We start from the raw sequence: 16,742 nt of genomic DNA on the forward strand, positions 1-16,742 counted from the left end.
CTAGTGATTGGTTTGTTCAAATTATCTATTTCTTCTTGATTCAGTTTTAGTGGACTGTATGTTTCTAGAAATTTGTCCATTTCTTCTAAGTTGTCCAATTTATTGCCATATAGTTGTTCAAGTGTTACATTGTTAAATTATTCTTCCAGAGCACTCACCAATGTCTAATACGCTATATAATTTATTTTTATCTATTATTTGCCTTCTTCATTACCATGTAAGTTCCACAAAGGCAGAGATTTGCTTCCCTCCCCCACTGCTGTGTATTCCCAGTAATTTGAATAGTGCTTGCCCTACAGTAGGTGCTCAGCAAAGATCTGTTGAATGAATGAATGAATGTGGGGACCTGTGGAGGGGGTTAATGGTGAGGATGTAATAACTAAAGAGATGAGGAAAGAAGTTCTTGGACTCATCCAAGTATGGAGAATGGTCCTATGAGGGAGAAGCATAAAGGAAAGAGGGAAGATTAACTGGGGAAGATGGAGCTTTGACTGGAAAGAATGAGCATTGAGTAAGGAAAGATCTGAACAAGCAAGTCAGGCCGTTATGAAATATTTGCACTCAATTCTTACAAGTATGAGCATATCGCAGCAGGGTGGCCAGGATAGGTGGCAGATTTAGCAACCATATGTATGAGGAGGGACTTATTAATTTAATTAGTTGATTAAAAAAGAAAGAAATGCGGCGAGGAAGGAAAGAAAGCACATGAGATGAAAGGCTATCATGGTAGAGGGAGTATCTAGTATATTTAGCTTTGAGTAGCTCTGAGAGATGAACTAATGATTAGCTACAATAAATCATTTCTGGATCAGTACAAGAATTTTAAAAATTTTGTTCAGAAAATTAAGTGTGTGCTTTTGTGTGGCTGTGGACGTGAAGTCACTTGAGTGTCAAGCAAAGCCTAAAGCTGACCTCAGGAATGTCTTCTTGTCTGAAGACGCTTCCACCAGGGCTGATGTGGCTGTAAGTTTGAGGAGCCTCAATACGAGACTCCTCCTGCATTCCCGTCTGTTGGTCAGCTGTTAAGCTAAACTGTATGCAACACTCAGGGGTTTGTGCGAGAGTGTGTTTGGTGCAAGCAGGTGCTCAGAAAAGGTGAATGCAGAAAGCAGTGAATGAAAGGAACCCTGGGCCAGGGCAGTACTCAGCTTCTCATGCTATTAGGAGAGGGCTGCAGAGTTAGGGCCTGCTACCTTCTGCGGATTCGGAATTCAGTAGGAGAAGCAGCAGATCAGTGGTGCGTATGAGGGAAAAGAGAGCTCTCAGCATCATTTCTCAAAGTTAGGAGGCTGCTCCAAATTTTAGCAAGACAAAAAGAAATTCCTCGCAATTAGATAAACTTCTGTTTGTTTTACAGGAAAGGGAGACTAGAAAAATCAAAACCTTGTGGATCAGGGCTGCCACATGAGGGTACTAGAGTCAATTAGGGAACATTACACCTATTAACTGAGATCCGTTTTTAATTTAGAAAATAAGGTTTATCAGAAAGAACACTATATAAAATGAGGAATTAAGACCTAAAGACTGCTTTTTGAGCTTTGAAATATTTAAAAAAGACATCTTTGAGTGAGGTTACTTAAATCTGTAGGATTTTGATCTGCAAGCTCTACATTTCCAAAGGGACCCTGGGTACTGGCTGCTGATTTTTAAAGCTATCAGGTTCAGGATAAAAATTCCTCGTAGTACCTAGGAAAGCTCCTGAGATAAGTAAATTAAACAGAGAAGCTCAGCATGATGTAGTAATGGAGATGTGCAACTGCAGCGGACCAGCTGCCCAAGAAAAGTGAATCCTGTAGACACGACAGACATGCTGAGGAAGGAGGTATAAAAATGTCAGCATATGTTACAGCTGCGTTAGCCGATAGAAAAGTGTGCACAGAGCACGTCCCACACACCAGACGTTGTTCTGAGTACTTCACATATACTGACTCTCTTAAGGCTCCTAACGTGAGCCTTACACACTCTGAGATGGCGTTGCAGGATGAAATAAACTCGGCAAATTCTGGGTAACCTGTCACTTTCCCGTATCATACCAGCAGCACTTCTGGTGCATCCATTTAACAAAGGAAACCTTTCGTGATGCTTCTCCCAGCGCTGGTGGTTCACGACACACTTGGTTAGAGACATTAATATATGTGAACGGGGTTTGAAAAATACACCGTTCTGTTAATCTTATCAAATTATCGAATATCAGAATTCCTAGGTTCTTATTCTATAGCAAAAATTTCATATAGTATTTCAGACAAATGGTCATGTGGATTTTTCTTGGAAACTTTCATTGGCTAGAAGTGCTTTCTCTCAGGAAGACAGTGCATTTCACTGCAGGAAAGTTACAAGCCATTGAAAACACTTCATTGTATTAAGGTCATGTTTCTCCTAACTCCCCATCCATTGACCAATTAACAAAAAGTAAAACTACAGATGGAAACATTTAAAATTAGTACTGTGAGATTATAGTGGGTTGAATGTTGCCTCACCTTCCCAAAGATAAGTCTGCCTAGAACTGAGTGTGATCTTACTTGCAAAGTGGGTCTTTGCAGATAAAAGTTAAGGATCTCAAGATGAAATCATGCTGTGTTAAGATGGGCTCTAAATGAAATGACAGGTGTCGTTATAAAAGAAGAGAAAGGGAGATGACATACAGAGGAGGGAAAGGCCAGGGAGATTGGAATGATCTGTCTACAAGCCAAAGGGACACCAAGGATGGCCAGCAGCCACCCAGAAGCAAGAAGAGAGGCAAGGAAGGGGTTCTCCCTCAAAGCCTCCAGTAGGAACCAATCCTGCCAGCACTCTGGTTTCAGACTTCTCGCCTCCAGAACCGTAACAGTACATGCCTGTTATTGTAAGCCCCTCCATTTGTGGCAGTTTTTACAGCAGTTCTAGGAAGCTGTTACAATGAGATTAAAGCAAATGCTTACATTACCAGAATAAAATGAGATTGAATCAAATCCAAATACCAAATGACAAAGGAAAAAGATGACAGAAGACTGAGGATAAAATTAGGAGATCAGGAAATAAGAGGAGATGGGTATGAGCAGGTTGAATTACAAGGGCAAGAAGGTTAAAAGCTAAGTGCACGTATAAGGAGTTTGTATGAAGGAGCTAATATTTCCACTATAACAAATAGTGGTAAGTAGTGGTTAGGGCATTATCAGGAGAACGATCAGGAGTAAGAAAGCTATGTTATATTGAGTTAAACAAATTATGAATGATACTCATTTTCCAAGCTTCTAAAACACTGGCTAAAATGAAGCTTAAGTACCTTGTCAGATGGCTAACAGAGTAACGGGGGTACCAGTGTGAAAGGAAAGAGACCACGCGCGGGGAGAAGGGGAAGCAGCCCCAGGCCCTGGCTCTGGCTCTGACGTTTTCCTGCAGGGCCACCTGTATGGTCCCGATGACCCAGAAAGCCTTTGTCAATTTTTGAAGAACTGCTATAATACTTGCTACTAGATCAAAGGCATCATTCTGATCTAAATGCTGTTTCACCCCCCCCCATCTTTCTCCCCTTTATCAAATAACTACACATAGCATCTTAATACCTGCTCTGCCTCCCGTGGACCTTCGTTCTGACTTCACTTGTTTAGCCCTGTCTGAACAAGTGATTCATGAAAGGCGCTGTGCAAAGTGCAGTCTGAGAAGCAAACAAGCCTGGTTCCTAAGGCTTCAGGGAACAACACACCAGAAAAAAATCATGAAACCTATATATTTTTATCTGTACTTATATAATATTTATATATTATATTTTTATTTATATTCTATGTAACTGTGGAATGAAGTGTGAATGATGGACAAAACTATCTTGTAAACTGCCTACTGAACCACTGAGTATGCACAGGTACTAAAAATCCGTGCAAAACTGCATGCATTTAGAACGCCTCTGTGTCCCGGTCAGTCAGTGGTTTCACCATTGGCCAGTCGTCCAGGGCAGGTGCTTGTGTATCACACCTGGACTGACTTCTACCTCAATTCTTTTATCCAATCAACTCGACCTCTAGATTATATCCAAGTCTGCCCTGGGTCCTGCTCCACTGCTTCCACTCCACTCTTGTCCAAACCACCATCGTCCCTCCCTTGGACGTCTGCAGGAGTTCCCTACCTCACCTCTCTTCTGGGCGGGCCTCCCTCCGAACCACTCTCCCAGAGTAGACAGTGATCTTTTAAAACAATGTAAATCAGTTCGTATCATTTTCTGCTCATAAAGCTTCCACACATTCCCACGGTATATAGTAGAATCCGCTCACTGTGCTCCAGACATTTCGACCTCCTTCTAATTTCTCAAGCATGCAAAGTCACTTCCTGTTAACTGTCCCTCACACAAGCTGCTGCTTCACTGTGGCGTTGCCCTACCCACCATTAACCCACAGCCCGCCAGTCCATGTAGATCCTCGACGCCACTTCTTCCCAATGTCCTCCCCTGACCCTACAGGCTAAATAGGCCCTCTTGTCATTCGCTTCCACCTGTGCTTCTGCTTCACAAGACTTAACTGGAATTTGTGATTATGAAGTCATTTGCTTTATGTCTGTCCCTGTCCATCTTCTTCACTGTTAAACCGAGCATCTGGAACAGGGACTGGCACGTAGTAAGAGCTGAGCCAATATTTGAATAAAAGAATGAATGAATGAATAAGCAAGTGCAGTGAGGGCCCAGGAGAGGAAGAGATGGTTTCCAGTACGACCTGCTTAGTACTCTACACGCCCTAAAACCGGCACAGCGAGCCCCCCGCACCCGGGGCCGGTGGAGGAGGACAAGGCTGCCATTTCTGTCCGGCGCTGTCAGACCTCTGCCGCTAATGGGATCATCTCTAAATTTTAAAACTCTTACTTCTGATATAATTCAGACTTAAAAGTAGCAAGCATAGTACAAAGAATTCTTATGTACTTTTCACTCAAACTCCTTAAATGTTAACATTTTACTGTTTGCTTTATCAGTCTCTGTATTTCTCCTGAACTATTTTAGAGTACGTTGCAGACAGAATGCCCTTGATCGCTAAATACTTCAGTGTGTACTTCCTAAAAAAAAAAAAAAAAAAGCATTTTCTTCTTTACAATCACAGTACAATTATCAAAAACAAAAAATTAATATGATTACTTCATCTAGAAACTTATTCATAATGTGTTAATTGTCCCATGTGTGTCCTTTATAGCCAAAAAAAAAAAAAAATTTTTTTTCCGGGTCCAGGAGTCAATCTAGGATCACATGTTGCACGCAGCTGTCGTGCGTCTGGTCCGCTTTAATCTTGAAACAATTCCCCAGTCTTTGCCTTTTGTGACGTTGGCATTTTTTAAGAGTACAGGCCAGTTATTTTGTAGAAGGTCTTCAGTGTGGGTTTGTCTGATGTTTCCTCATGATTAGATTCAAACTGTGCATCCTGGAGGCAGGAATCCCTCCAAAGAGGTGTTATGTCCTTCTTAGAGCATCACATTGGGAGGTACATGTCCCGTCATTGGTAACATTGTCACTGATCACCTGATTAAGCTGTTTCTCTTTTCCCTTTTGTAATAAGTTCTTGTGAGAAGATACTTTGAGATTATGTAAACATAGTGATAACCAACATTTTTTTAAACATTAGCCAACTCTACTCTGTGGTTCAACTAATTCTCCATTTCCTTGGGAAAATGCTTAAGGCCTGTTAATGGGTAATGAAATAGCTAATCATGCAACTTTTCCAGGTATAATGGCCTATTAATATTTTACCTAACCTTCTCTCACACAAACAAACCAAGGATACTATTTTTAAAAGAACACAATAAAATAATCTCATTCCTTATTCATCAGATGAGAAAGCTGAGGCCCAGACAGGCTAAGTGACTTGCCCAAGGTCAAACAGCCACTCAGTGGCAGAGCTGAAAATAATTAAGGGCTCACAGTAGAGCAAGAAAGGCAAAAGTCAGTTCAGAGTCTTTCAAGTACGTAAGCCCTGGGGGTACACCCGGAGCAGACTATGGCGGGTTTTCCGGGACCATTTTTGGAAAGTGATGGGATTCCTGCGCAGGCCCACGGGAGGGCAGGAGGTCTCCCACAGAGCCAGCGCCGTTTCCAGGGAAGCACGGCGGCTCACTGCTACGTGCGAGTTCCCTCTCTGTTCTCGCCTCTTCCTTTCTCTTTTTCTCCTCTCTTGGAAACACTCAAATCATTGCAAAGGCAAAAAAAGAAGAGTCTCATAGCCCGGGGAAGAGCCTTGCCCACAACGGGCTCCTCACCTAGAAACACTCTATGCTGGCTGCCTGTTTAATTCTAGTCAGTATCTTTCCATCTGTTGTTTCGCAATTGCATGAGGTAGGTCAGTCATAATCTTACCATATTTTACAAACTTGAGGATAGTTGTTAATCTGCCCAAGACCATTCCCACCTGGACTTAATACAGAAGCAAGCAGCCTCTTCTGCAATGTCCTGGGACTTGTCTTTTCCAAGGTAACTATTTTATTTAAAAAAAAAAAAAAAAAAAGCAGGTTTCAGGAGTTGGAACTCCAGTGTTGACATCTGCCCAGGACACAGGGTGGCCCTAGGCTGCAGCACGCCTGCTCTGCTTCCTCCAGGACTTTAGAAGCAGTGGCGATGTCACGCCCGGCCATCCAGGATCCCAAGGTACTACTTCTTCATAAAAGTTATTTGGAGACATTTAGCGGTGTACCCAAAGCTATGAACCAGAGGTAAGGATTATTCAGACATCCTGCATAATCTTTCTATGCAGAAGAGGTCCTGTTACCTCTTTACTGCTTCCTGAGAGGCACAACATGCATATAAAAGTAGAAGTGATGTTTTAATGAAGGGTTAACCCTTGATCAGGACTTGGTATTAAGTAAGCAAGGTATATTTTAAAAATTATAAAAGCAAAGATATAGATTGCTAGGAGCTAAAACTAGTAACTCAGCTACTGGGGACACAGGACCATGTCTGCTGTGCTAGGAGTTACGAGCAGCAGCCCTACCCGTGGCAGCGGCAGGACCAGTAGCCGACATTCACGGCGGGTTTTCCGTGTACCAGCACCACTGCGTGCTCTGGACAGAGCACCCCATTTAGTCCTCAGCATCATCTCCGTGCTCTTCTCCCTTCATACAAAGTCAGCATAAAGTAAATACAACACTGGGAAAATGTAGACTTGATCTAAGATGCTAATCCTGTTCTGGGGTAACAACTGAATAATCCTGGAGGTGTAGACCACCGAGAAGTTATTGCTGACTGACATACGAACTCACTCCCTCACTTCTCTCTCGTCACTGTATGGGTGAGGTCTTCCCTGCTCGTCCTATATAGAAACATCAGCCTCCTAACCCAGACTTGCCTGAGTCTCCTCATTAAACTCTAAGCTCCACGAGGACAGGAATTTTGTCTTCTCAACTGCTGTGTCCTCGTACCTAGAATAGTGCCTTGTCTGTGCTAGGTTTTTACCGTGTTATCTGTTGAAGAATGAATAACAGAATACTTGATGAACAAAGCCAAGCTCTAACAAAGATTACACTTTAAATGTGATTTGCTTTTACTTCTCGATCATAATAGGGTTCTTGTGACATGACTTGCCAGAGTCTCTTAAAAAGCTTGGGTATGGAATGTGTGAATGCTGTGAGTCTAAGAATGTCCCTATAGCTCGCATGGATGTTCAAAATCATGCTGTTGGATATGCTTAAAAGAAAAAAAAAAAGGAGAAAAAGCCCGTAACTCCATTCCTAGTGACTAAACAAGCTTGAGCATTAAGTACCTAGTTAAACACTAGAAACAAATTTTAAATTGGTCAAGTCCCTTCATCGTTGAACAATGCTCTCTGAACACATACACGTGCCAGCACCGAAGTGACTAGAAGTAAAAACATAGTGAAACACGAGGGTTAATGACCTTCCCCCGATACGGGACATCTGCTCTCCCCGACGGCCAAACTCTCCCACGATGGCTTTCCAAAACTCAACAACTCAAACAGGATTTTTAGTCTAACTGACCTCCTTGGCAACTTGTATTTCTCCTGCTACTGGTAAGGCAGATAAAGAGAACTGAAGATTATACTTGTCATGGAGGGGAAAATGGCATAACCCTGTAGACATTTAAGAAATTTGTAGAAAAAAATTAAGGGAAAACTTGCATTTTTGAATGAACAAAAAATAGGGCCTATGTGAGAGTCTAGGATAACTGGGTAACTGGGCTAAAAACCAGGAATTTTAATGTGTTTACAGTTTCAGCAAAAAGTGTGCTCTGGCCACTCATCGCACAAGCTTGTTCATTTATCACGGCTCCTTGTGAACAGAACAGCTACTAAGTTATTCAGATAAAAAAAAAAAAAAACCTGTCAGTCGATGTGACAAATTCCTTATATATTTACTTATGTGGAAGTGTTATGAAATTTCACTGATGTTGTTAGAGCCCTGAGCATTACTTGTTTTAACTTTTTTTTCCCCTGAAAGCAGAAACTGAAAGGGAAAGTTATATTATTACATGATGCAAAGCCTTTTCTTCAGATACCTCTAGCTAGTCCCATTGTGCTTAGGCTAAACGTTCCAAGGGTAATAAAAGAGGGTTCCTTTCTCCTCTAAAACAGTTTTATTTTTTAAAAAATGCTGTTAAAATGAGGGAATGAAATCACATTTTATTCATAGCAGTTTTCATTACTATCTACCTCCAGGAAGACTACGTGACATTAAACAGTGATGAGAAAAATGTTTTGACTTGAACTCACACTCAAACTATAACATGCTTTCGGTGTGCGCGCCACTCTTCTGTAATTATTTGTGGCATAACGCTCATTCTGGAACAAAGTGGTTAGTATATACTTTTAAATACTGGTGTCAGAGAAAACATGCTTTTAGTTATTTCAAAGCTCTGAAAGTAATCACGGAAATAGAATCTGTAAGCAGACTTGGGACACGAGGTTAGATGGGAGGACTGTGCACCAGCCTTGCTTAAATCCTGGTGATCAAACCGGATTATGGTCACAAACACTTATCGGTTAAAAAGAGTTTGGCTGATATAAAAGTCAGTGCAAAGTACAAAACTTACATATTAACATACCCTACATTTCTGATCGGCTTCTGAACACAAACATGATTTTTAATTTGGCACAAAGAACTAAATCTAGACATGTTCAATAAACCTGTTGGTCCATCTGATTCTGCTTCGCTCCAGAAAAATTCCTTGCTAAATGCATCTGCATATTAATTGATTCTATTTCAAAATTTGGAATGAAGCTGTTTAATGTTATCATGCCTTCAATCCTTAAGTGACAGCAAACTGTATTCTAAATTACAATACTCACAGCTGTTGCCTGCTCTGCTACCCCTCTGTCCAGCTGAATGTTCTGGCTCCTTGTATGGAAACTGCAGAGTTGTATCCAAGGTTCTGAACCCTTCTTTGAGAGAGTGATGCTTGTAGTACTCCACCAGCTCCTTTAGGAAAAAAGAATCAAACACATGAGCTCCTTGACACATCAATGTATACAATACACTGCTAAATTTTCCATAAGCACATGGAAGAGTAAGTAAATGATGATCTCCCCATGCTGTCTGGACGTATGTGACACCTGGCGAGTAATGGTCCTTGCTACCCAGGCCATTCGGAATATGAGTTACTGCCTGTTGTTACTCAACATCCTGTTAGTCTTCAGTCAGATGCAGTAAATGAAAAGAAATCATACTAGACCCCCATTTCAGAACAGTAATTATTGTTCTTATTTATGAAATACTTCCCTTTATTTTTGTTTAGAAAAGCAACAGCTGCTTTATGAGTATATAGCAATTTCCAGTTTCCTGCGTTTTCCTTCAGCATGGCAGAAAAACCAGCTTGATCCTGAATGTACTTTCCCGTGGTAAGCCAAAGCGGATAAACCGCAAATGCCGCTCGACGTTGTGTCTGACTTAGCAGTGTTAGTGCCCCCTCCTGGCTCTGTGCCGTCTGGTCCTCACCGAGGTCGGTAATGTAGTTCTTCCCAACTTCCTCTTACACCTAAATCTGCCTTAAATACATCCAAGCCTAACGTAACAACCACCCAGCATCTTTCACACTAAAATTTCGGGAAATTTCTTTTGAGATGTCAGTTTCACAGATTCTGCACAAATCTGAATCCGTCTACTCTAAACAGAAATTGAATAATGATTAAATCACACTGGAAAAATGCATATTATCACTAGATGAGTTACTGCAGCTATGTTTCTTAGAGAAACCTGAAGTGAAAATGAAAGCAAAATCGCTCTTAACCTAATCATTCAGTGCTTCTACCTCAGCACTAGTGTTTAAAACAGCGTAAAAGCAACTCTTTTTTTTTTTTAAATGACACTGTCATCAACTCAGTTCCTCCATTCAGTGGTTATGTTCAAAGTTCCCAAAACAACTCAATCAGGCCAAAAATCACCCAAAAGAAAAAGAGACTCATCAATGATGTATGTATTATTTGTGACCAGACTCAGATGAGTTGTGGAATGCATTGTGTGGGGAGTTCCCGGGCTCAGGGATGGTGAAAATGAGGCTCCGAGGAGTTCTCACCCTTGAAGGAAAGTGAAGGGTTATGAGAGTTCAAAGGCAAGAAAGAGAACTTCCTTCTCTGAATCCAGTGGGGAGGTTGAGGGGAGAGTTGATGGTGGGGGGTAGCTTGGCTTAAATTGAAGAACAGGTAAAATTTCAAAAGCCAGGAAGGAAGGATTAAGTAGAACAGTCAGGCGGGGAACAGACACAAAGGTAACAAAGACCACGTTCGTAAACTAAAAGCAGCGTAGTTTGGATAAAGTAAGTGGGGATTTTTCACCTTTCATGTCTGTTAAATGGGGATAATAAAACATTTCACAGATGAGATGTATCAAGGGCCTGGTACGTGTGAATGAATCATCATGGCTACTGTGAGCCCACATGCCAGGTCTTTTATACAGTTTCTTACAGTCTTCACAAAAGAAACAACAGCTAGGCCTTGTCCCTAGTGATGCTCAAGGCTCGGTGAGGTTTACTCAGCTTGGGCAAGGCTGTACTGCTGGTGTCTGTCTCCAAAGTTTCTGCTCTCAGCTACACTATACTATTAGCAAATAGTACCTGGAAAACATAACTACGCAAAAAGGGAGGCAAAGAGAAGGACCATTTGCTAAGCATCCATGGGGTATCAGGAACTTTGTTGTCTTAGATCCAAAGTGCTAAGGTTTTACACACATGACAACTTAAAATTTTTTTCTTCCATCCTTCCTTCCTTTGGGCCCAGATCATGGGGGTCCTTGATGAAACAAAAGAATATGGAACATGATCAACTTAAAAAAGTTAAAATACTAGATAGAAGTTTGTATCCTCAGAATGGCTTCAATGATCAGAATATAGCATTTGTATTGTGATTTTTTAACATGGTTTATAAAGGCAAGATCTAGAATTAAATTCTACTCAGAGACCAATGATATAATTAAATTTTTTTTAAAGGCAAAATTTGGTAAGGTCTCTGGAAGAACTGGACATGTATATGTACATGGTGTTGCTGGAGCAAAGGGTACTAAAAGTTCTCTTAGTCTTCTAATTTAAACTGAAAGAAATGTGTTTTCTTTAGCAAAAATATGGAAATAAACCTGAAAGCAACTGGAAGCCAACAGATTTGAACGTCAGTGTACTTTTGTTATAGGTAATATGACTTCTACGCATTATATTATGAATTAGCATGAAGTAAAGCTTATGTGAAGTTGGCTAGAAACTACAGGATTATACTGATGATCATTTAATACCTACCCACCTCCAAATTTTATGGAAGAAAAATGATTTTGCCAAGGCCAAGGGTCATGTGGCTTGGTAAGCTGCAAAACACCCTGTTAACATCTCACTAAGCATGAAAGATGTTTTAGTTCCATTCTTACAGCCCTTTGAGGGCAAATCTTCCTACATGTTTCTAACTGGGGAGAATTAAATCGTGCCACGGTGGATCTCTTCCAATTTATGCCTTTATGCTTCCTGTATTTTCGTCTAATCCACCCCTGCCGTAGCAGTCATTGACCTTCAGGTACTACAAGTAAATAAGAAGACTCTGAACAAAAGAAACCGCTAAGCTCGCCTTATCTCACTCTGACACAGCAGTGTCAACAATTCAAGTCTCTCTGAAAAATAATGAGTGAGAGCCAGTTGTTCCAATTACCAAGGAAACAGGCAGTGGAGATGATTTATAAACAGCAGTGGGACATGGATTGTCTGGCATACATGAGAATTAGAACAAAATTAATGCCTTGTAATATGGATACAGAAATTCACTTAGAATTTGAATTTAATGACTAAAACACAAAGATTTAGACAAACTAAGCTACTGAAACCCAAGGGGAAGAGGTTAGGTCATATAACCACCTGAGGCCAACCTCCTCTTCGGGAAGCTGGCTAATTTAAGACAAGTTGTGGATTTTGTTTGCATTTTATCTCCTTTCCAAATTAACTCCCAGACCCTAATGAGTTTCCTTAGGCAGATGAATATAACTTGATCACCCATGATGGGAGGATACTGAACTACACTTCAGTAAGAAACAGCTCCATCCATAGACCATCATGTACTTACAGTGGGAGCAGTGTTACTTGACCCCAGTGTGATAAAAGGTAACTCCTTGAGGTTGTATGATGCAGGTTTAGAGAAGCCTCTAGGTTGCCAGAGGGAAGCTGAAGGTCCCCATTAACCCTCCATCTTCTTCCTAAGGGGCTGGTTACTGAGACAGGAGCCATCCCTTCTGAACAGGAATTCACATGGCACTTTCCAGTTTAGGGTCAAAGGACAGTATTATTGTGAGGTTCTTGGTGCAGATGGACTTAACTATTTGAAAGAGCTAATTCAAATTAGTAAGCCCTTTTTGAATTCTGCAAAAACACTGATTTCACATGGTGAGGACTCAATATAAATGTGTTCAACAAATGAACAGAAACAGGAGAGGCAGCTCCAGACGAGTTCAACTGTCTCAGCAATTTTTATGGTTATTTGCTGAACCTGACAAAAGTGTTCGTCTGCGACTGAGATTTTTTTCAGCTCCTAGCCTTTCTTTCTTTTCACAATTATATCCTTTTGCAAATGTTTTTTTTGTTTGTTTCATTGCAGTTTTGCAGTTAATTCTTAATCCCCTCCTTTTAACCTACTGCACGGTGCTTCCTTACAAAAGATCCCCAGATCTGGAGGAAAAACACCTGCGTGTGTCTGGAGCAGTGGCGTGTCAGGCATTTTACACATACCATGTAAGGGGAGCTTTTAGCTGTGACAAATACTCTTAATTCCCTTTCCAGAACATCACGGCAGAACCTTCTACTGCTCTCGGTACAAATTATTTGAATTCTGGGTTCCTTATTGCTTTTACTATAATCACAGCTTTATATGCAGATGGGAACTGGAGGACCTATGTCCGCTAATCCAGGTCATGCAGCATTTACTGGCTTTCCACATCTAACCTCAGAGGCCGAGGAACTTTCTGGAGGTGAATCCAGGGGATGCAAAGCTGAATTGACTGTTGCTTCCCAGTGACTGTTCCTTTCAGGCTCTTTGCTTGTCTCCTGTGATGGGAGTCCCTTTCGTTGCTTTCAAAGTCAGCAAGGCCGGCAGCCGTCTCTGGCCCAACAGCATGTCTGTGTGTGCCTCACAGTCATCGTAATACCACGGAGCAGCCTCATTACCAAGCACAGCAGTTCTGTGGGTGGGAAGTCAAGCTGCTGTGCCTCACGGTGACGGGGAGACCCCTGTGCGTGCTTTTATCACGTCTCGGCTGGGGCTGTCACTCAGTATTTGTGCATACGCTTGCCGCCTCCCTGCTAGGTTTTCATTTCAGGAAGAGCCGCCTCGGGTCGCGTTCTCTCTGTGCACAGCCTGCTTGTTCCAGCAGAACGTAAGTCACTGCCAGCAGGGAGGATGCCTGGATCTTGGTTGCCAGTTTGACAGGGTCTACCTTTTCCAGGACATGAGTTCGCTGCCTGTCCTTAGCATGTGAATTGGGGATGTGATATTTAGGTCCAGAGAGACTTCCTTTCTTTTCTTTCAACTCAAGATGCTTCAGTTTCTTTAAAACAATGATTCCTGTCTTGAAGCAGTTCTAAATTTTTAGGCAAGGCTTTCAAGCTGGCCTGTTTTGTGAGGCTCTCTTACACTCAATTTTAACTTTAATGTTAACATCCGCAAAGTGCTTTGACATGTTTTCCGGAAGGATGCATTATGTATCACTTGATTGATGGTTCAATCAATGAGTAGTCCTTCCCAGTGTTACTCAAAGTACTTAGCAGAGTGCTACAAATGCATCTTATGTCCTATATCCAAATTCTTCATTATCTCAAGAAACTCCTTCAAACTTGAGACACAGACTTGAGACCGCTTTTCAAGAAATGAGAACTTTCTCTTTACCGTCAGCAACGCACGTGTGATGACAGTAATGCACTGTTTATATGACCTATACGTAATATTCTAATATGCTAATTGCACTTTTGAAAATAGTCAGAATAGTCCTCATTTATTTGAAGCAACTTAGTAACAACATACTATTTCAACTTAAATATAAAATTCCTATGAAATATCACTGCCATGTGGTAAAAATGTCACCTTGTTAATGTTTAATTGTCCAAGGCAATGAAGGAGAACTGTAGCACAGATAACTTAAAATAGCAGAAAATACAGGAAGGTTTTCCATTTGACAGCATAGTGTATTTTGTGTGAAATGAACCTAAATGTGAGAGACACTTTACCAATTACAACTTTTTAATGTTTAATTTAAAATCTTTTCTTCTGCCTGAATGAGGAGACGGGCAGAGTAGCAAAGAGACGTGTATTGAAACTTCGCTGTGTGTCACTCAAATACGGTGAAACACACAAGTGAAAGCAGATAGTTTTGAATGTGTCGGTGGCTCTAAGGATCATAAACAGTGTGGACTCTGAAATATTATCTGAAACTTGCAAGCTTAGTTTACAATGAAAATATGACTAGGGCAACATAAATGTAACTAGAATTCTTAAAACTTTTCAGGACTCCACTACAAAATTATAGTATGATTCTCTTCAAACAATGTTCAGTGAGCATAATTTCCAAGAAACTATAGAATTAAAACTGACTTTTCTAATAAGAGAAAAATGAGGACCACAGATTGAAAAGAACTAATCAATGCTTACCATTAAACTTTTAAACTTCCTATTTTCTGCAATGTGAAAAAAGCCATCTCTTGTTAAAATCTTGATGTGCTTTGCTTCATTATTGTACCTGTGGGCAACGGATAACTTATGAATATAAATGTGTTTTTAATCAGCTGAAATCAATAATTACCAGAGGGCATGCCCCAATAACATTATAGGAATTAATTCTGAAGACAAAATATATACCTATGCCAATACACTGGTGACAGCTAATTAACAAAATACATTTACTAGATTGGCTGAAGATACAACCAATATTTGAAGTGGGGGGGTTAGGTTTGACCAATCACTATGCCCAATTTATTCATAAGATCAGTTTGAGAATACTGAAAAACAAAGTAAAACAAAATCAAGTAATTTATATTCTTAGAATTTACGAGAAACACACACATCAAGTCACCAAATTACAGTATTATGAAAGAAACCTAATATGCCAATTAGCGGCCTATAACACGTAATACTGTTTTTTCTAACAGATATTTTCAAGTATTAATGAACTGTCTGGAGAGATGATGCATTATTTCTGCTGCAATTAGAACCTTGGTTTTCAACTTTCAGCGCGATACATGTCAGATGGTCTATGCAATTATGAAAACAGGAAATCTATTTCTGTAAAAGTACTCGTCCTACTTACTTAATGCTAATTGCATATTCTCCTGACTCTTTGGTCCTGTGCCTCACAAGGTAAGTACTATTTACCCTATTAATAAGTTCAGTCTCTGCCTGCAATCTTTCCATTGCTCCAGCATACCTGTAAGAAAGACAGACACAGAAAATGTAGGTAATGTACCTGGAAGAGAAGAGAGGCTAAAAATAAGTGATCGTGTTGGGATTTTAATTTAGGAGCAGAACTGAGCTGATTTTACTTCTATATTAATTATATTGCTTCAAAAAAAATAATGGGGAAAAAAGTCCTTCAATTACATCCAAATGCAAATGCTCTACAAAGATTACAACAGGGAAGTGAACAATGCTTAACACGAGGTAAATATTTATCAAATAAATAAATGGGACAAAGAACTAGTAGGTATTGGGTTAGAGGGAGAGTTGTGGGAAGTTTAGGGTCAAGAAGGAAAAAGATGTACTCAATAAAAAAAAATGTTTAAGAAAAAAAAAAAGGAAACGGACACGAAGGGAAGGACTGCCCTGCGTAAGACGCACCCAGATGTACACACACGCCTCCAAAATGTCACTTGTTCTACGTGCAACAGTGTGAAATAAAATCTCCTTTGAGTGTCATTTTAAGAAAACTCCAGTCATAATTTAAATTATTTTTATGATATAAAATTAATTCTTGTAGTCCACAATTTGGCTAACCAGTTTTCTTAAGAAATTAGTAGTAGTAGTAGTAAAATGTTTAAAAGGTGGTATTTTCAAAACCCGAATTCAATTCTTCCTCAACTATGTTGGCCTTAAACATACCCAAATTCCATGACACCAACAATAAAAGGCCCCAGGTGAATGTTGAAATATTCTTTAGTGATCTTTCACATCAAATACAGGTTTAGCATTTACTGGCAAATACATTCGAGATGTTGGGTAATAAAAGTTAAAGGAAAAATTTTATGTTTCGATTGGCTAGCTTTCAAATCAGTATTCTTTGTTTTGTCTACACTGCAAAATTTCATGACACTGTGCCTTCCAGTTACATGCTGTACTGAAAACTTC

The 16,742-nt window shown here is 40.3% G+C and overlaps 1 protein-coding gene across 1 annotated transcript in view; it reads right to left on the minus strand.

Annotated features, from left to right (window-relative positions):
- Positions 1–16,742, minus strand: part of VAV3 (vav guanine nucleotide exchange factor 3) — a 335,055-nt gene that overhangs the window by 14,986 nt on the left and 303,327 nt on the right. The window contains 3 exon segments of the mRNA XM_006179926.3: positions 9,243–9,372; positions 15,054–15,141; positions 15,709–15,825. Coding sequence (XP_006179988.1) covers positions 9,243–9,372; positions 15,054–15,141; positions 15,709–15,825 — 335 coding nt within the window.

The sequence above is a fragment of the Camelus ferus genome, chromosome 9 (assembly GCF_009834535.1).
Source record: "Camelus ferus isolate YT-003-E chromosome 9, BCGSAC_Cfer_1.0, whole genome shotgun sequence".
NCBI classification, from domain to species: domain Eukaryota; kingdom Metazoa; phylum Chordata; class Mammalia; order Artiodactyla; family Camelidae; genus Camelus; species Camelus ferus.